Consider the following 21709-nt stretch of genomic DNA (forward strand, 5'->3'; position numbering starts at 1 on the left):
GTTTTTTTGAGACAGGGTTTCTCTGTGTAGCCCTGGCTGCCCTGGAACTTGCTCTGTAGACCAGGCTGGCCTTGAACTCAAGAGATTCACCTGCCTCTGCCTCCCGAGTGCTGGGATTAAAGACGGCATCACCACTGCCTGGCTTCTCTCTAATCTTTTTAAGCTTCTGTGTTCTTGTCAGTGAAATGGTTCAGTAATCATGACTGCAGGGCTATTAGGAGGATTCAGATAATGAACACTAGCAATGGTTGTTAGCACAGTAAAGGCTGGGTGTATCTGGAAAGGGGGTAGCAAGTGATTTTTCTTTTAGTTTTTCGAGACAGGGTTTCTCTGTGTAGCTTTGCGCCTTTCCTGGAACTCACTTTGTGGACCAGGCTGGCCTCAAACTAACAAATGATTATTATGATACATTTTTAACTAGTAAGTTTGATGATCACTTAGTAGGTTCTAGGGCACATAAGCACTGAACTAAAGGTTTCAGCTGACACATTTCCTCCTCACACTCTGGTGGCCTCCAAGGCCGTGACTCTGTCCACCTTCAGATTTAGTTCTTAGGCAAGAGAAGCAAGTCCAGCTCCCTGATATCCTTATTGAGAACAACCAGGAGCAAGACGGAGGTGATGTGGGGACATTCCAGCTGAGAGTCAGCCTCGAGGCTTCTGGCGCTCAGTGGCTCCTGTTCAGATGAGGACATGGTTGTCAGGTCAGAGGTCGCAGGTCTGTCCCCAGGCTCTCCTTCCACCGTCCCTCCCGGTAGCTCTCAGACAGCTGGAAATTGCAGAATGGTGCGTCTTGCCTGTGGGACGGACTTGGTGAGAGGTGAAGGGCTGCAGTGTCAACGTGACCGGCAGTGGAGGAAGGAGCAGAGAGGAATGAAGGTGACCCTGGCAATGTTCCTTGGGGCGTCTGTGTTTGTTGGCCTATTTGGCAGTCTGGGATGAGCCAGGTGGCCTTTGCAGCCTGGAACCTGTCTGTGAACAAATACTGTGGGACCTTGTGGGACTGGTTAATGATACAGAGAGACTGTGACTCCCCCTACCTTACTGAGTATGGAGGCACAGTGCTTCCTAGCAGCTAGCCTCTTGTGAGGACTCCTCCTAATAGATCAGGATCACCTAGGCTGAGCTCAGCAGTCTGCAGCGGAGGGCCCTACCACCAGCACCCACTACCTTACCTGCAAGGTCCGAGTCGGAAAGAAGGCAAGCTGTGCCCCAGCGTTCATCTTCTCCGCTTTCAGACTGTTGATGCAGTGTGAGCCAGTGTCTCACGCTCCACCACGCTTACACACCATAACAGATGCTATCCCTCCAAACCACCAACACAAACAAACTTTCCCATCTTAAGTCACCTCTTCAGGTGCTTTGTCACAGAAATATAAAAAGGTGAAAAACAAAACCAAACAAAACCTTCCTGCCCACTTTCTCCCCTTTATAAAAACTATTTGCTTGCCTGATAGAATTGGGCAAATCTTCTTCTACTCTCTTCTTTAACCAACAGGAACAATAAACGCTTGTCTCGTAGGGCTGTTAGAAGAATTAGGGAGAATATATAATATGCAATGCTCTGGACATCCAGCATCCTCAGAGCGAATGGAAGCTATTAGTTTTGATATAGGTCATGTGAGGACTGTGTGAAGCAACTTACCTCACTAGAACTGTGGGTGGAAAACAAGGGCTAAGAGGTAGGAGGAACCAAGACAGAAAAGAACACACAGTGGCCAGAGAAGAACAATAGTAGGTTATTTGAGGACCAACATCTGGGAGGACTCAGGTGCTAAGGGGACTTAGGGGACAATGGCCCCTCGACTGTGCCTGTGTGTTCTCCTGGACTTCTAGGCAGTGATCTGGCTATTTCCTAGTCCATTTGATCTCACCAGGTCAGAGCTCTTGCACTGGGACTGTCTGACCTTCATGAGTGCTGACTTTCCAAGCCTGTCCATCTCTTCCAGCAGCTTCTGAGTCTGCAGGGAGAGCGGGACAAGGGAAGGCCATGATAGCCAGGCTCCAAATGGTGTGGTAACTGTGGCTAAGTTTACAAATCCTTTGGGGATTTCTTCTCTAACTTGCTAAATAAGCAACTACCAATGTTGACCTTGAAGAAAGGGTCAAAAATCTTTGTTTCCATACAGATTGACCTGCACCATTTATTGGGAACGTCTTTCCCCTGTGTTCTTCATCGTGACCTCCATTGTAATCCAGTGTTTATGTTTGGTTCTGTTTGGGAGCTGTCTGCTTCTACTCCAGCAAGCTGAGGTTTTGCCCAAGCCTCCACATATCTGAACTATTGTAGCTGATATTCAGTAGTGCTATTGACTCTGTCCTTTAAGACTCATTGGCTTTTGAAGGCCCTTGGAATTTCTCACTCATTTTAGAACTAGTTACATTCCCATTAAAACAAAGCAAAATAAAACTCTAATTTAAGTTAGGTTAATTTAATCAGAATTTCATCTAATTAAATCAAATTGGAAAGAAAATAAGCATATCTTTCATAGTGAATCTTACAGTTTATGAATTTAATATGTCCCTCATTTTCTTAAGTTTTCCTTACTTGTCATTAATAATATTTTAAAATTATTAGTGTAGAAATTTGAGCTCATATTTTGCTGGGCTTATTCTGAGGTACTTGTCATTAATAGTATTTTAAAATTACCAATGTAGACATTTGAGCTCATATTTTGCTGGGCTTATTCTGAGGTTTATGATGTTTTTGATAGTATAAAAACTAGTATGATAATTTTATGTATGTGTGTGTAGGTGCACATGTGTGTGAAGGGAGTGAGTGCATGCTCAAATGTGTGTGCAAGGATATAGAGGGCAAAGGACAAAGATGGGTGCCATTTTTCTGGCTCTATCCACCTGCTTTTTGGAGAAAGCGTCTCTCACTGCTCTGGAACTTGAGTAGCTAGCTAGTTGACATTATTGTATAATTGTTCTCAAGAACCAATATTTATGTAGGTTGGCAGACCTTTCTGCACTTTCAGAAAAATTTGAGGGTGGTGTGCATGCATGTGTGTGTGTGCGCGTGCGTGCGTGCGTGCGTGCGTGTGTGTGTGTGTGTGTGTGTGTGTGTGTGTGTAGATGTGTGAATTCGTGCATGTGCACAGGGCTAGAGGAGCACATCAGGTGTCCTGTTGTGTAGATCTCCACCCTACTCCCCTGAGACAGGCTCTCTTACTGAATCTAGACTAGCCTAGCAGCTGTGAGACTCAGTGATCCTCCTGTCTCTGCCTTGTACCCGTCGGTGGCACTAGGGCTACAGGAGTGTGTGGTCAAGTCTGGCTTTTTTTTTCTGGTCTCTATGCTTGCACAGCAAGAGCTCTTTCTCACCGAGGACCCCTCCAACTCTTTCCTGCATTTTTATGTCTCTCTTTAGGTTGGGCAGTGGTGGCACACGCATTTAATCCCAGCACTCAGGAGGCAAAAATCTCTAAATTTGAGACCAGACTGGTTTACAGAGCAAGTTCCAGGATGGCCAGGCTACACAGAGAAACCCTCAAACAAACACACAGCAAAACCGGCCAATCAAAAAAGAATTCCCTTTAGTATTTCTAAATTATTATGCACATCCATTATTACAGAGCTGCAATAATTAAACTCCCCCTTCCATTTTAACGTGAATGGTTTTGGCTTGGAGCTCTGATGAGTACTGGAAGTTCATAAGCACATCAAAGCATTTGGAGAGGCAGGCACTTTCTATGCATATTCCCTGGGTGCTTTTGCATCTGTGGGACAGTCCTAATCAGAATCTCTTACCAAAACAAATGGCTGCACTTTGCAAACATGAGCTTATATTTGGTGCCATTTAAGCAAATTGGACTACTTTCCCTGCCAAGTAAGAAGAAAAAGGATTTTTCCCCCCTGTAAATAGTGCAAAGTGACAGAGAGTTGGTATTTCCATTCTCAAATGAATCCCAATGCTTTTGGGGGAAGTGGCAGCCTGTAATACAGACAGGATTCCCTCTTCCACTCACTGTCTCAAGTGCTGGGAAAGCACTCAGGACACACATCTCCTGAGAGGAAGGACTGCCTGTGTTCATGTCAGGGCTGTGTGGAAAGTGCTGTGAAATACTGCACACTGAATAGAGTTGAAAGGACAAATAAACTCCCAGATCCAGTTTTATTATATAAAACTGAGTGAGCTTAAATATTTAGAGTCTCAAGCTACCTGAAAATAAAATTACTGAGTTTGGATTGAATAATCCCTGATACGTTTTGAAATATAAAGATATAATTCTGTGAATACACACAGTTGGGGCCACCATGACTGTGTGACAACTATTCAGAGCTCAGCCTCCTGATAATAGGATCTTGCACTCTAACTATTTGGGTCAAAGTAGGGTGGTCTAGGACTGGGGAACCTGAGTTGCCTGTCAGCACTTCCGGCGAGGCCCGCCAGTAGAAAGCCATCATTAGGACTGGTAAGTATTGGATCCCTGGTTATTGGGTGTCGGCCGCCGCCGATGCAATAGGCCAATCAAGCCAAATTAATGAGTCCAGGTTTAATAAACAGAAAAGCAACTCCTGGGTGACTCTCGGGAAGGTAGGAGAGGAATCACGTGACAGGTCTGGCGACCAAGTCCCAAATACCCTGTAGGTGTGGTCTTGAGCAGCCCCGGGGGAGGGGCTGAGCCTTGGCGGGCTTTCTGAGGGGCGGGGTCTGGAGAGGGCAGGTCGAGGGAGCTGGAGATCCCCAACAAGGATGAGGGCAGGGAAAGGCTGAGACAGAAGACACATACATGATCAAGAAGTGTCCTCAAACTGGTGTGCAGGTAAAACTTGACTGTGGCCTCGACAGGATTAAGAATTACCATGGAAACACAGCTCTGTGAGTCATGAGGCTGCTTCTACAAAGGTTTCGCTAATCATTGAAGCGCCCCCTGAATGAGGGCGGCGCCATTCCATGGGATGGGGGCTGGGCTGAGAATAAACAGAGCTGAGGCCAGTGTTCACCTCTCTCTGTGACCGGCTTCCTCACAGCTGCGCCGTGTCTTCTCTGTCATGATGGACTGTACCCTTGAACTGTGAACCAAAAGAATGCCTTCCTTCCTTCAGTGGCCCTTGTTGGGTGTTCTATCACAGCAAAAAGAAAAGCAGTGAGCTCACCAGGCTTCACAGAAGGGAGGCAAAGCTGGTCTTCCACACAGGACTGCAGTCTTGAATACGCTCACCTGCTCTCTTCAGGCTGTCCCCAGTCTAGAAGGGGAGATGTTTCTTCTTCTGAGCAGGCTACAGTCCGAGCACCTGTGCCAGCTCCCGTACTTGGTGCGAGCCACAGGCCTGACTGACCCATCAGAGCACCTGCATGAATCCCAAGACTCTCTCAGGCCTTTTGGGTGGAATACGGAAGCCTGGACTTTGGAGATAGAGTCCTGTGTCTGGGGCTCTTGACTTCAGCTGAATAGTGATGCCATTCAGGGTATGACCGCCAGAGTTAGAACCACTGATCACACCTGTCATGATCCAAAGCCCCTCTTCCCAGCTAGATCCTGATGCGTTGTGCTGGGGGAAGCGTTGCCGTATGAAGTGACTTTATACTAAGAAGTCGGTCACTTTCCTTGCTTTCGTTCGTTTTTGGTGCTGTGGAACAGGACCGAATGTATTCCAAACTGGCCTGGAACTTGCTAGGTAGCCAAGGATGACCTTGATTCCAGGCTTGCGCCATGAGGCCCAGCTTTAGTAATTGCTGTCTCTTGACAGATTAACTCAAGCAGACCTAACATAAACGTTTTGGGGAGTGAGGTCAGTACATGGGGAGGCCTGAGCTTTTATCTGAACTCTGCTATCATTCTGTATCCACGGACACTGGCCATGAGACATCAGTTTAAGCACTGTGGCTCCGTGAGCGATGCTGACCCCTGTGAACTCTTCTGTCGCAGTGAGTATGTCACTATTCATGGCTCTGCTCTCAGGGGGATGAGAGGTAGACTGGATGTCCCCAAAGGGACTCGGAGCTGTGTGGGAGGGAGTGGCCCTGGGTACCAGAGTGCAGTTCTCTCTCACCGTTCCCTTGATCGCCCCTTTCTCCTTCCTTGGGAGCATGTATGTGCACAGGGGCAATCAGAGGGCACATAATGCAGCCTCAGTGAAGCCGGGCACCCCTGGGCTGAACGTGACCACATCTCTGAGTCAAACTAGCCCTCTGGCTGCTGGAGTTTGGGGTTGTTATGTAAACGAATATTTGGAGAAATAAGCAGAATGAAAAACAGGTGCCTGTGGCTTGATTTCACTACGGGGTTCTCTGAACTTCCTGCCCGTGGCTTGATTTCACTACGGGGTTCTCTGAACTTCCTGCCCGTGGCTTGATTTCACTACGGGGTTCTCTGAACTTCCTGCCCGTGGCTTGATTTCACTACGGGGTTCTCTGAACTTCCTGCCCGTGGCTTGATTTCACTACGGGGTTCTCTGAACTTCCTGCCCGTGGCTTGATTTCACTACGGGGTTCTCTGAATTTCCTCCTGGCCTGCGGGACCCCAGCGCTCACTCACACCTTGGACTTGCTTTCCCACACACAACCATCCCAATGGCAGCTGCCACCAGTGAAGAAGGAAGGCAGGAAGACAGAAAGGAGTTGATCAGGCAGGGCAGAGTGTCTGTGGAAGAAGGCGTTTCGCCCATTAGAGGAGTTTCAAAAAGCTGCACCCTGATGACTTCCTTGGTGCACCTCCCTTTTCCTCTCCTCCCACGGCCATAGAATCTCTTCCCGATTCCGAGTGCATGCTTTCTCTGTAGACGGGGAAGGAGGACCACTGGGCACATGGCTGTGTCAGCAAAGTTTCCTACTGCACCCTGGCTCGGCGGATGCTGCCTCTCGCCCCCTCAGTGCCTTGGGATGTCACCATTCACCGTGTCATTCGGGAAGCTGGGGAGACAGCCCAGTTGGTAAAATGCTGGCTGGGCAAACCCAAGGCCCTGGTGTCTCTCCCCAGCAGCCATATGATGGAGGGCATGGTGGTGGCATGTACTTGTAATCCCAGTGAGGGAGAGGCAGAGACAAGGTGACTCTTAGGCTTCATTGGCTGGGCAGCCCAGCTACTCAGTGAGCTCTAGGCCAATGAAAGACCCCGTCTCCAAACAAACAAACAAACAAACAAGGCCGATGGCTTCTAGGGACTAACACTTAAGGTGGACCAATGGCCTGTAGTATGCATGTGTACACAAATGCACGTACATCCACGTGTTCACACACACACACACACACACACACACACATACACACACACACACACAGTGGGAGGGCACTGGCAGCCTTCCCTCCCAGTGATTCTGATGTTTAGCATCACTATTCTGCGCTAGCTCATCCTTGTTTCCTCTCATCTACACTCTCTCTGTATTTTGGGACGACAATGATGCCATTTTGTCTGCTGGTGGCATCGCCCATGAGCTTTCTTAGTGGAAGGCCACCCTCCATCCCGTCTTTGAGAAGATTCAGGCTGTATTATGTTCAGAGTCCTGCCCTTGACTCATTCTATGCCTTTCGTTCATTTAGTTAGAATCCGCTGGGCATTTGCTTCAGTTTCATGTAGTCCTTGAATGTTTTTGTATGTACACACACATGTGTGTGAACTTGTGCATGTTCATGTATGTGCAGGTGCACAGGTGTAGGGTACACTTGTACATGTGTGCTAGGGTGTGAGGGACAAAGGACAACCTTGGTGTCTTTTTTCAGAAGTCGTTCACCCATTTTTTTTTTTTTTTAAAGACAGGGTTGCTCTTTGGCCTGTAACTGGCCAAATAGGCTAGACTGGCTGGCCGATGGGCCTCAGGGATCTGTCTGTTTCTCCCTCCCCAGCACTGGGATTACAAGCCTGCACCCCATTTTTGTTTTGTTTTTTAAGTGTGGGAACTGGGGATCCGAACTCAGGTCCTCACACCTGTCTGCCCACTTAGTTTTTGAAAGGGCAGCTGTTACCCTCCTTTGCAGAGAAAGTAAGCGGGTCCTCAACTCTCAGTGCTCTGAGGGAGGTGCAAGATCCTTCAAAGGTCAAAGGGTGGCCTTCCCAGGATGTGCTTCTGCGCATACTTGCAGAATGCGTAGAGGAAACTCAGCCAGAGCCTCCGACTGTGCTTCTCAGTGAGCCAGTGGTTGTCAGGGGCCCCCGGGGAGTTGTCCGAGTCCTGGCCAGCACACTGATGGGAGTGGGTCAGATGTGCTAGCTGCAGAGGAGGGCTCTGTGACTAACATGGCTTGTTCTGGCAGAGATGTGGCTTTGGCAGAGTCCTGGGAGGAGGGTTGCCACGAGACTCATGAACCTAAGAGGAAATTACACAGGAAGCGGAAATCAAATCTGTCGGAAACACTTGGTAGCAGGCAGTCTGTGTTGTTAGAGACATTCTCTGTCTTCCAACGACTCTTTTATTCTTGGCTTCCTGAATTGTAAGAAGGAGGAAGAGGAGGAGGGAGAAGAAGGAGAAGGAGAGGAAAATGAAGAAGAAAAGAAAACAAGAAGAGGAGGAAGAGGAGAAAAAGAAGGAGAAGGGGAAGAAAGAAAGAGAGGAAGAAAAACTGCCTGTGGTACCTGCAGAGTCCAGCCTGGAACCACCTTCCTGGTAATATTTCCATCACTCTTGATTCACAGCTCTGTCTCTGCTTCTCCCCAGCTGTCTGCAGCATGAAGGGGTGGGACACTCATCTGTCAATTTTGACCAGAGAAGTAAAACTTCAGCTGGAATGTAGTAAATGTGGGCTTCAAATCCAGTCCCACGGAAGCACCTTTAACTCAACACCACCCCCTGCTGGGAGAGAGTAGAATAGATGCTATGATAGACCGTGGAAGGCCGTACAAAGGACAGAGTGGAGGCCCCTGGTCGGGTCTTCCCTGGGGAAACACCAAGGGCATGTAGCTCAGTTGACGGGGAGCTTGCCTGGCACATGTATGAGACACTGGGGAGGTGGGGGCAGGGGTATCAAAGGTTCAAAGTCATTCTTGGTTGCACACTGCGTAGTCCAAAGCTGAGTTCCCTTTTGAAGAGGGGGTGTGTGTCACACATTGGCACATAAAAGTTGAGTCTCAAAATTGTGTGAAGCTACCAAGAAGGGGCGCCATGGTGAGAACCTGCTGGATCTGCAATTCAAGGAGACATTCTGTTTTTTAAAATAAAAAAGGGGACTTTTCTGGTTGTGCAACCCAAGGCTGGGGCCACTAACTTTGTGCAAGGAAACGGAGTTGGTGGAGATGCTCATCAACCGGAAAACGGATAATCAAGAATTTGTTATGTATACACAACACAATTTTATTCAGGTGTAATGAAAAATGAAATCATGTAATTTTCAGGAAAATGGGTGGAACTGAAAAAGATTAGATTAGGTAGTCCAAACTCAGAAACGTCACATTTGGAGCTTAGCTTCTAGTTCTATGTATGTGTGTTGATGTGACAATAATTATGAACAGAGGCTGGAAACCAGCCAGGGACTTTAAGAGCGGAGGGTGAGGTACACAGTACGACACACAGGATGTAAAAATGGAGGGGACATGCTGGGGTGGAAGGGTGTGAGCCGGGGACAGGGAGGCATGGGCATCCGGAAGAGAAGAGAGCCGCAGGGTGGGGGAAAATCAATGAAACTATTCATGAAAATGACATAAGAAAACCTGTTTCTGTATATTCTGACTAAAAAATAAATACTGTTTTGAAGTGCATTGGCAGACAGCTTACTGGGTAAAGACACTTGCTGCACACACCCTGCAGCCTGAGCAGAGAGAGTTCACTTCTGAAAGTTTTCCCTCAGCCTTCATGGAGATGGCATGTGTGTGCACCCACACTCAAACATACACATCGTATGTACACATACACACATATGAATGTATGCACACACATGCACACATACATATCTAATAAAAACAGAATAAGATTGGAAGTGTGACTTGTAAATATGCACAAATGGGAATAAAGGGTAGATGCTAAATATTTATGAGTGTACTGATATCTGCTTGGATCAATCAGTAGCTACCAGGCTGGATTCAGTTGTGGAGTTGATACCAGAAGAACCGTGGTTTGGGGGAAGATGGGAAGAAATGGTGACGGAGCTCAGTGACTAGAGGCGGGCGGGCTTCATGTCTGATGCTGTCATAAAATATCCTGACAAAAATCAGCTCAGGGGACAAGTGTTTGTTTCAGCTTTATGGGGCAGTCAAGACAGGAGTGTGACATGGCTAGTCACATAACACCCACAGACAAGAGCAGAGAGAGATGAACACACATGTTTGCTTACTTGCCAGTTCAGGTTCTCCATTCTGCACTCCAGAACCCAACCCAGGGGATGGTGCTGCCCACAGTGGGCAGGGTCTTGCCATGTTAATTAAGATAATCCCCCTAGGGTGACCTAGATAGTTACTCATTGAGATTCTCTTCCTGGGTGATTCTGGAGTGTGCCGAGCTGACAAAACCACCACAGTGGACCATAAGCAACCAAGAGGTATTAAGAACAATGCCAGCCAGGTGGTGGTGGCCCACGCCTTTAATCCCAGCACTTGGGAGGCAGAGCCAGGCGGATCTTTGTGAGTTTGAGGCCAGCCTGGGAGTTCCAGGAAAGGTGCAAAGCTACACAGAAAAACCCTGTCTCGAAAAACCAAAAAAAAAAAAAAAAAAAAAAAAAAAAAAAGAACAATGCCTGGCTTCAGATACTAAATGGATATTGATGTTATTAATTAAGCTAAGAAGTAACTGGGAGAAGTATGCTACAGAGGGAAAAAATTTCATGCAGAACAGAGACTTTGTCTCTTTTGTGACATCACAGCTTTTAACAGCTACTGGAACACCAATATCTCTTTTGCACATCTAGAAAAGAGGCAGTTTAGGAGGGAGGCCTGGGCTGAGAGACATTGGAAGTCAGTGATAGACAGATGGAGTTGTAAACATCAGAGAGGGTGAGCTCAGGAGGGCAAGTCCAGAGAAGGGAGACTGAGCAGGTCACATGACACCATCATAGAAAGAGGGACTTACACTGTGGAGGAACACAGCTCGTAGGAGGCACAGGTCTGTGCTCATGGGTGAACACTAGGGGAACCAGGCATGTTAGGCACACAGGGTTGTTCCTTCAGGAGAAAGAATGCAATACCTGTAATCCACCCAGAAGGCTGAAGTGACCTAGTGACCTTTGTGCTGTCTGTGTGGCACCGGATCCTCTCCAGACCGTCACTGGAAGCCTGTTTTCCTCAGTCTACAGAACCCATCTTTATGAACTTTCCAAGAGTTTCAAGGCAGTCACGTCTGATCTGCATTTAGCTTTCTTTGTTCCTCAGGCAGATTTAGGTATGCTTTGCTGTGCACATGGGACTGAGTTCATCATTGCCGGAGTACTTTTCATCAGACTGTGCTGTGCTTAAATATGCCTAAGATAAACTACTTGGGGTCAGACTTCTGAAGCTCGAACCAACTCCAGTTGTTGAGTCGTGTTGAGCCCTGGACTGCCTGCCTTCTTGCTTCCCATGAACGTCACAGAGACCCGGGCAACAGCTGTCTGGGATGAGCACATCTGGAGAGGCCAGCAGGGCAAGGGGTTTCTCAGGTGGTTCTGATGCAGTGAACGTGCTGATAATTCAGCCCTTGGTGTCCAGCCACCGGACCCTCGTCACCCTGCTCACCCTGCCCACCGTACCCTCGTCACCCCACCCACCGGACCCTCGTCACCCTGCCCACCGGACCCTCGTCACCCCGCCCACCGGACCCTCGTCACCCTGCTCACCGGACCCTCGTCACCCTGCTCATTCAGCTGGAGAGCCTCTGGAACACACTTGGAATGCACACTGCATTTCTTTTTGAAATGTCCCTTCCCGAGTCCCTCTGCTGTGATGGACATGTGGGGGTCAGATCTGGATTCTCTCTTGAGGTGTATTTAAACGATCTTTAAAGGTGGGAACACTTCGGGTAATGGGACAATAACCTAAGTCAAACACTGACTCAAAATGATGCATATTGAGCAGCACCGTGATGACGGAATAAGGACCAGACACAGGTCTTTCTGTTCTGACATGTGGAACAAGTATTTTTAATTTTTTATTGTTTTTTAATTGTGTGTATGACATGAGTGCAGGTGTCTACAGAGGCCAGATGAATCAGATCCCCTGGAGCTAGAGTTACAGGCCAGTTAAAAAAATTATTTCTCTTAGACATTATAATCACATCTTTAACCCCTTCCCTTTTCTTACTCCAAATGCTCCCATATAAAACTCTTCATTTTCCCCTTAAATTCAGGGCGCCCCGCATATTGTTTTTACATATATAGACACACACAAACATACATACCCAAGTATGTTCAGTCTGTATGTTACTAGTATGTGTATGGTTTTAGAGTTGACCGTTTGGTATTTGTGGTGGTCTGAATGAAATGGCCCCCATAGACTCATAGGGAGTGGCATATGAGGAGGTGTGGCCTCGTTGGAGGAGGTGTGGCCTCGTTGGAGGAGGTGTGGCCTCGTTGGAGGAAGTGTGGCCTCGTTGGAGGAGGTGTGGCCTCGTTGGAGGGGTGTGGCGTTGGAGGAGGTGTGGCCTCGTTGGAGGAAGTGTGGCACTGGGAGGGGCTTGGGGTTTCAGAAGCTCAAGCCAGGCCTAGCGTCACTCTCTTCCTGCTGCCTGAGGATCCAGATGGAGAACTCGGGGCTTCTCAGCACCATGTCTGCCTGCATGTCACCATGCTTCCTGCCATGATGACAATGGACTGAACCTCTGAACCACAAACCAGCCCAAATTCAATGTTTCCTTTATAACAGTTGTCATGGTGTCTCTTCACAGCAATAGAAACCTTAACTAAAAAAGTATTGTGTAACCAATTCATGTGCTCTTCCCTGGGGAGATTATTTCTCCCACTCTCAGTGTTCCTTAGGTGTCTTGCAGGCTGTGCTGAGCTGCCTGACATGGTGCTGGGAACAGAATTCCGGTCCTCTGGAAGTGCATCAAACACTCTTAACTGCTGAGCCATCTCTCCAGCCCCAAGCATTTTAAATTAGATAACTGGTAACAATGACCTTTCTTTGTTTCAAATATTCTTGAAATCTTGCATTGTATTTCTTTATTGTATTTCTTTTTAAGTCTCTCTCTCTCCCTCTCTCTCTGTGTATGCATATTATGTTTGTATGCGGATGTTTGGGGTGTGTGGTGTTCCTGTGTATGAGCCTACATTTACCACAACTTGCATATGGAAGCCAGAGATAGGATCTCTTTAGTTGTTTTCGCTCGTGGCTGGATGACCCATGCATGTCTGGTGACTCTCCCATCTTCATGTCCCATCTCACCACAGAGCACTAGGATTACAGACGCCCGCCACTACAGCGTGCACTACAGTGTGCTTTAGATGGGTCCTGGGATCCAAGCACAGGTCCGTACCCAAGCACACCAAGCATTTAACCACTGGACCATCTTCTCAGCTCTACACATTTTCTTACCTCAAAATATTCGCCCATAAAATTTTACTGACTTAGTCCAAATAATTGTCTTCTGATAGTTTCCGTACAAAACTGTCAAAGAAACAGCACAGGGTCGCAGGCAGCAACTCGAGCACAAAGACACAATGCCGCATCCGAAGTGTTTTATTTGTTCACATTTATCCTAGCTGAGGCTCATACTACTTCATTTGACAATTTAAAATCATTCTGTAAACAAGATAAAAAAAATCACAGCTGCAACAGCTAAATGAAGGACGTGGTGCGAAATTAAAGAAGGGAGTGTGTGGAAAAGGAAGTCAGAATGAGCAAAGGACATGTGACCACGACTATGAGGCCAGGAGGGGAGGGTCCCAGGGTCTGTAGGGAACAAAGGCATTACGGTAACTCAACAGGAGCAGGAATTCAAAGTGCAGGTGTGCCGGCCTGGATTTCCACATCCCTTCAGGAGACAGGACATTCTCTTCTGTTACATAAAGTGACAAGTTCTGTTTTAAACATCTAGTTACGTTACCTTGCAGACTCTCTTTGCTGCTTACATAACATCTACACCGACATAATGGGAAGCTGGTCATGTGTGATACATGATACAGTCTCTTGACTCTACAGAAAGTATGGAAATGGTAAAGATCATTGGTTTATTTTTTTATTACATTTTTTTTTTGCTGTATTTTCAATGAGTAACAAGAATCTAGAAACCCAGGATGAGAAGCATTAAGACTTCTAGTCCTTCAAAACCAAAATGGAAACAAGAAGCTGATCCTGCATCCTGGGTCCTCGTTGCTTTCACATTCTCAGATGGGTGGGTTTTTCTGGCCAGCTGATATAAATAATCAGAGCAAGTTGTTGCTGTCCAAACTGGTCAAATAGATCATTCTAGCATCATGTAAAAATCGCTTATATTTTCATAACTGCTTGGAACCCAAATGTGTCCCCTTTGAAGGGGGACCAGTGTAGAATATGATTTTTAGATAGAGGGTTTTTATGAAATATATTTCAAATCTTAAAAAATATTTTTAAGACTTACTAAAGTAGTTCAAGATTTACCCCAGCTGACAACGCCCTTTCCTTGTGTTTACAACACTCCATTTTCCTCCCAGATCGAATTTTATTTTGGGGCCTGAATGCACAGAGCACGGCTGTCTTATTAGCATCACACAGCACTGTTTTTACACCATGGATACAGCTGGACAGCAAGAGCACTAAGTTATAATACACATATCACTGACAGTTTGGTTTTTTTGAGGGGGTCACTGAATAAAGTAGATTCTGGTTGCCACACCCACAGGCAGACTGCTAGTGCCTTACTTTGGGGTGTCTATTTCTCACCAGTTTTCATTGTATTACATTATGAAAACACCAGGCTTCAAGCCAGGTACTAATAAATATTTAATTTAAAAGAAAAGAAACCCCCCGACACAGAAGAACATAAAAAACTCCTTTGTCCTTGGTCTCATGTCAGCCGGACAGGGCAGAGATTTCATAGTCACTGGCTGAGGTGAGGGGCTTGCCCAGCATCCGGATGTTCTTCGCACTGGTGACCCTGGCCATCATGCACACTGGCTTGTCAAAGTACTTCACCAGAGCAGGCTCCGTCAGGAGTGAGGCTAGGAACTGCTCAAAGGTAATGGCCCAGTCCCGGTCCAGGCTGCTGCTCCGGGGCAGGGTGGCTGTACCCTGGCTGCTCCGCACCAGGACTGTGTCCTCCCCAATGTCCTCACAGTGCAATTTGTCCTCCTCGTGGGAGCCGGCACTCAGCACCGAGTAGGATGACATGGAGCTGTCATCCTTGGTATCATCATCGGAGATTAGCATGGAGGAGCAGGCCCCATTGTCCCTGGGTGAGGAGTCCTCCAGTTTAATATCCTCCATCTGCCCTCCCAGTGAGTGCTCCTCACTGTCAACTGCCAGGCTGGCTGGGAGTGGTTCTGCGGATTCCATGGTGTAGGGCTGGCTGGGCCCCTTCTTGGGGAAGAGCATGCCTGGGATGGCCTGGCTGCAGGGTGGCCCGGAAACACCATCCTCCTTGGCAGGCTGAGTAATGAAGAACTTGCCCACCTCTCCAATCTCCAACAGGAGGCTGGTCACCGCAGCTGTGGCATGGTACAGCTCCTGCTCATTGGGGTCTTCGCTGAACATGTTGTACATGGTCTTACAGAGCTCGATAAACTGCCCCTGGAGAATGAATGGGGAAGGTGAGGAGCTAAGAGCAAGGACTGAGCAACTATTAAACCACATCCTTAAAGATCCTAGGAAAATGCTCTTGGAGGAGAAATGGACCCACCATTACAATGTCTTTATCAGTCTATTTCTTTTTTAATTAGAAAATTTGAAACATCTACAAAACTAGCAAGAATAAAATGATAAAAGCCTTCATAGACTCATCACCAAGAGTGACTATAGCAGAGGCTGGGGGATGGCTCAGTAGCTAAAGTACTTGCTTGAAGTCTCCTAAGAACCCATATTTTAAGAGGGAGGGGAGGTATGATGACGTGCATTTGCTATCTCAGAACTGGGGGAGACAGAGACAGATGGGTCCTTGGGGCTCACTAGTCAGCTTTGCCTCCTTGGTAAGCTACGGGCCAATAAGAGACTGTCCAAAACACAAGGTGGGTTGCTCCTGAGGGATGGTAGCTGAGGCTGTCCTCTGGCTGCATGTGTGTGCACCTGTGCACATGAAAACACACCCTTCACACACAATGACTGAGCTACACTTTGCTTAATTCCTTCTTCTGCTGCCACTTGGTTGTTCGAGATAGGGCTTCACTATGCACCCCAGGCTGGTTCCAAATTCATTATCCTCTTTCCTCTGGCTCCTCAGTGCCAGGACTACCGGCATGGACCGCCATGTCTGCTCCTCAGTGCCGGGACAACAGACTACTACCATGCTATGCACTATATCCCGTTTTCTTTTTCTTTTCTTTATTATCTTTTTCTCTTTGCTGAAGAATCTTAAGGAGGCAGCAGACTCATCTCATCTTACATCTCTGAAGTTTTAGGTCAGCTATAATAGCCTTTACCGTGACACAGCTCCTCACTTCCCTGTATGGAATGAGAACTTCACTTCTGACCTGCGCCCTGTCTGTTCCGTAGCAGTTAACTCACCATTTCATGATCTTAACCACTATATCCCTCCTCCAACTACGTTTTCACTCTTAGGGAAAATGTGTTAGATGTTTCTACTCTGAACACAGTGACATGGAAGACTATGAACTATCTGAAGGTAATTCTACTGAGAGCAATGGATGTATGTCTCTCGAAACTTAGTACTTCATGTTCAAATTTTCTTCGAGGAGGACATTTTCTCACAGCTGAGCATAATTTTGATGCAAAATTAAATTTTGATGCAAAAATAAATCCAAACAGGACTGGAGATGTAGCTCAGCTGGTAGAGCACTTGCCTGGCATGTATGAAGTCCTGGGTTCAACTCCCAGCACTACATAAACTGGATGTGGTGGGCACAGGCCTGTAATCTTAGCACTTGGGAGGTAGAGGCAGGAGGATTGGAAATTCAAGGTCATCCTCAGCCACACAGTGAGTTGGAGGCCAGCCTGGACCACATGACATCTTGTCTTACAATAACAGCAAAAGCAAAAATCCCCAAGCCCAAGCAGATAATAGTTAAGTACCCCCAAGTCCCCAGTCTTTGGGGTACTCTTTCTACATTACAGAGTCTCTTACCTGATTCAACTTGGGCAAATCCTTTGCATTTTTTGATTTAGACTTATTTTCTGCAGTCCATAGTTTCAGATAATTACGGTTTTCTTGGGAATTTGCCCTCTTCCCTACAATCCAAATGCCAAGAGATGAATGTTCGTAGGTCAAGAAACAAGAAGTCAGGCAGCAAGCAGGCAAAGAGAGAGGAAGATGTCTGTACCTTTGTCCTGCTTCAGACTCACTGTGACGAAACCGTCCTCTGCGCTCGGCTTGCTTCTGCTGTCCAGCCCAACGACTACCAGCGGAGATTCGGAAGAAAGAAGGGTGTTACAGAGGACTACAGGCTTGGCAGTAGAACAGGAAGATTCTACAGGCAGAGTGGCCTGGTTCAGCAAACAGAGATTTCAACGCTGGTGTGGAGACAGCTCAGCTGTTTGGGCTATGATGCTCTCGCAGGGGCCCAGAGTTTCGTCTCAGCACTCACATCAGGTGGCTTAAAACGGCCTGTCACCCCAGCTCCTTCTTCTGGTCCACACACTCACATGGCACACGTATACACACACACACACACACACACACACACACACACACACACATACACACACACACACCAATAAAAATAAATCTTTAGGGTTGAGGATTTAGCTCAGTGGTAGAGTGCTTGCCTAGCAAGTGCAAGGCCCTGGGTTCGATCCTCAGCTCAAAAATTAACAAATAAATAAATAAATAAATAAATCTTTAAACATAAATACATACATAAAATACAAGTATCCCATGTCAGATAATCTGTTGGTCAAAGTGTATTCATGATGTATACTTACACTAAACAAATTATTTTTTAGAAATCTGAATTTCATTGCATGCCACATATTTTATCTGGCAACCCTACCTCTAGGTGAAGGATGGCCCCCCGATTTATTTCTCATAGCTGGGGTTTATTGTACAATGAAAAATGAAAAGGATGATGCCATGCGGTCTGTAGAGTTGTAGAAAATGGCGGTGTTTCCCAGCATTCCACCCTGCCTGTGATCTAGCACTTCTCAAGTGTTCGCCGTGACTTGAAACAGAACCAAGGAGTGTATGTATTCTCTCAGGGACATGGAAAGCCAGTAGAAGCAGGACGACCATTTTCCTCCATAATCCGGCATCTCTAAAATATGGTTTTCAAGGACCCAGTTATAACTGCATTTTCTTCAGAAAATTGGACATTACAGGACACACAGACACACGAAGGACAAGAGGTACAACACCCTCAGATTCTGATGGAGCTGGCTAACTGAGAGTGTGGCTGGTTTCCCAACTCTCCTTGGCAGCTTTTTAGCCAGAGGGGCAGACTCTGTGTGACTGAGAAACTCTGCCCTGCTTCATGAAAAAGCTTCAGGAGACCCATAATATTTAATTCATGGTAAACCCCTGCTGTGGTTGTTATGCAACCATCTAAAAACTATGTTTTCTATGAGACTTTCCCCCCAGACTGCACATGTGTAAGATTTATTACTGAGCATGATTTGGTGGATATAGGATTCAGCACAATAGAAGCCCTTATGGCTTATTCTTATAACACTGTAACACAGGTGTGTGTGTGTGTGTGTGTGTGTGTGTGTGTCCCATAGTGACAAGAGGGCTTTTGGTGGGCATCAGAGGAAAGGAAGACTGTTTTCAGAAATAACCCTATGACATCAACACACTCCCACTGGGCTTTAAGGAAAACGATAATTAACTAAGCACATACATATACACAAACATTTCAGAGACTTCCTCTAAAGAACCGATGAAAACGGGGCCTGGCTAGTCGAGCTCAGCAGGTGACCGTGTCTGCTGTCAAAGCTAATGCCCTGACTTCCATCCCTGGGGCCCACATGGTACAGGGAGAACTGACTCCAGCGAGTTGTCTTCCGACCTCCAAACATGGTCTGTGACACACACATGTGCACACGAATGCGCGTGGACACACACACACACACACACACTAAAGAAATGTAATAATGCCAAAGAACAAAACAAAAACAAAAGCAAGGTCTGGGAACATGGCCCAGTGGGAGCTTTGGTGCCCATGTGCAGGGCCCTGGTTTCCATCCCCAGCATTTCAGCAAAAACAAACCCAAAATTGTCTACGTAGTGTGACCCCAGTTTTAGATGTGTATATTGTGTGTGTGCACAATCACACACAGCATAAGAAAATATGGAAAAGCAGTATTTCAAGATATGAGTAGTTAGTAATTGTATGAGTAAGATTTTCAGCTTATCATGTGTGTGTGTGTGTGTGTGTGTGTGTGTATTTTGTTTGTTTGTTTTTGTTTTTTGAGACAGGGTTTCTCTGTGTAGCCCTGGCTGCCCTAGAACTAGTTCTGTAGACCAAGCTAGCCTCGAACTCAGAATCGTACCTGCTTTCTACCTCCTGAGTGCTAGGATTAAAGGCATGCGCCACTACCACCCGGCCTGTCTTGTATATTTTAATTTATATTTCAAAACATCCGTCACAAAGCAACCACACTGCTGGAATTAGAAAGATACTCTGAAAAAAGCATTGTAAGGACATCCCACAGTGTGCCATAGTACTGTCTCAGAAGCATTTGTGTAAGAGGAGAATCCTCTCTGAAATGAGCATCCCTAAGAAGGTAAGGCCAACATGTTGCAGATGCATGGCGGCTGCCCACATGAAGACCAGTAGTGTGCTCAGGACCACCTGAGAGACGGTAACTACAGACTATGTGATCTCATTAGGTCTCCAACACACACTTTTTGGCAGCTGCCATCTCCATTATCCATAAAGAAACTGAGGCTCAGAGGCAGGATTCTGCCTGTAGTCACCAGGTCACAATATGCAGGGTTAGCGCCTGCGCCCCCCCCCCCCCCCCCACCCCCGGTCTAAGCTCCTATCCTCAACAGTACTGCAAATTCCAAGACAGCAGAGTCTGGTTCCCTGCTCTGGAGCCAGCTCCTTGGCACCCATCTGAGGTTTAGAAGCAGGCCTACACTAGATTTATTCAGATACAGCAAGCGCTAAGAGGCCCAAACCAGCAACCAACCCCAAGAGGCAGCCCATGTTTACTACTGGACCTGGGTGAGGTGCTGCTTAAACTCCCAAGGCAAAAGCCACAATACGGAACGTGTTTGGAGATAGATGCAGTGAGCCACACTGCGTATTTAGGCCAAATGGCATCCATGTAGACCAAACAATCACACAGAAGAGGCTTTTGTAAACTTCTAAAATGGGCCAGATGGTGAACAGTCATCCCGGGAACTCCATGGAGGGTTGGTTCCAGGATCCCCTTGTGGATACCCAAATCCACAGGCACTCAGATCTGCTGTGCACTTGTGTATGTACAATCTATTTACACCGTCCTACATATTTTAAACTGTCTCTAGATTGCAACTAATGTGATGCAAATGCTATGTGAACAGTTGGAATGCCCCAGTGTTTAGGAAAATACGAGAAAAAAAGGGGTGGTGGTGCATATGTTCAATCTAGATGCGCTGTTTTGTCTGAATATTTTTCAGTAAACATTGGCTGAATCCGTGACTGTGCATAGAGTCCGGTGTGTATTTCGGCCTTTGAAGACTATGTAGTTTCTGCCTTAACTGCGTGGTACTGTTACTGCTGCACAAATTAAACCAGTAAGCACGGGGTGTGCTCCTTCAACTTCATCTATCAGTACTAGAGGTCACATTTTACATACTTTTTACAGGGCAAGAAATATGTTCCATTTGATTTAAAAAAATTTTGAATTTAAAACATGAACAGCTTTCTAAGTTCACAGGTTTAAAATAGTCAGTGGGTTGGGTCTAGCCCCTGAGCTGTCCTTTGCTTTGCAGATGTTATATAGGGCATACACAAATTATGACAATGTCTTCTTCAGTTTTTTAAACTACCCCCTTAAGTGCATGCACGCGTGGTGCGTGTCTGTGTGTGTGTGAATGTGTGTGTGTGTGTGTGTGTGTGTGTGTGTGTGTGCACTAAAAAATGTCAGAGGATAAACTTGGGTGTGTTCCTCAGGAATGCTATTACCTTGGTTTTGGCCTGGAGCTTGTCCATTAGGTCAGGCTAGCTAGCCAGGGTGCTTCGCCTCCTCAGAGCTGATTCCAAGTGCATACTGTGCACACCTCACTTGTTTCAAAATGTTCGTTTGGGGTTGAACTCTAGTCCTTTGTGCTTGACGGCAGGCACTTTAAAGCCCAAGCCATCCTCCCAGCCTGAGAATGTCTTCTTAAACCAATACCAGTGGTAATTCTGCACAGCAGCGTGGCAATGCACAATGTTGTGAGGAATCACCCTCATTGGGGAAGGTGAGAAAAGTGTGTGGCATTACAAGCCATAGTCTTACTGAGCCAGCAGGGTGCAGTGGGTGTGGTTTCTGCTGCCCACGGTGCTTACCCTCAAAAATGTGAAGGTCCATGTTAGGCAACCTAACTTACACACTTCTGTCCTCAATTACAGCAGGCTCTACAGGAGAAGAACACAGTCCCCGCGGGGAGAAACGTCACCTACCGTGTGTGCATTCTGGGGTGATATCTTCAAAGAAGTACTGGGTGGCTTCAAAGGCAGAGTCGGGCTCATCTTGATCGGAGGACGGCTCTGTGGGAGAGTGTTGGGACTGTGACTGAACAGTAAGTTCCCTTACTCAGGAAAATGACAGCTGAGGACGAAAATCTGAACTCATTAAAGAGGGATGGAGGGG

The 21709-nt window shown here is 46.8% G+C and overlaps 1 protein-coding gene across 3 annotated transcripts in view; it reads right to left on the reverse strand.

Annotated features, from left to right (window-relative positions):
* Positions 1 to 13501: 13501 nt before the first annotated feature.
* The window catches only part of Tbc1d9 (TBC1 domain family member 9), a 105757-nt gene continuing 97549 nt past the window's right edge, over positions 13502 to 21709 (reverse strand). For all 3 annotated transcript variants that reach the window (XM_028881789.2, XM_028881788.2, XM_037206127.1), the window contains 4 exons: positions 21520 to 21606; positions 17251 to 17325; positions 17055 to 17158; positions 13502 to 15547 (listed from right to left, as the gene is read on the reverse strand). In XM_028881789.2, coding sequence (XP_028737622.1) covers positions 14831 to 15547; positions 17055 to 17158; positions 17251 to 17325; positions 21520 to 21606 — 983 coding nt within the window. In that variant the 3' untranslated portion in view covers positions 13502 to 14830. The remainder of the gene's footprint in view (positions 15548 to 17054; positions 17159 to 17250; positions 17326 to 21519; positions 21607 to 21709) is intronic.

This window comes from Peromyscus leucopus, chromosome 5 (assembly GCF_004664715.2).
Source record: "Peromyscus leucopus breed LL Stock chromosome 5, UCI_PerLeu_2.1, whole genome shotgun sequence".
Taxonomy (NCBI): domain Eukaryota; kingdom Metazoa; phylum Chordata; class Mammalia; order Rodentia; family Cricetidae; genus Peromyscus; species Peromyscus leucopus.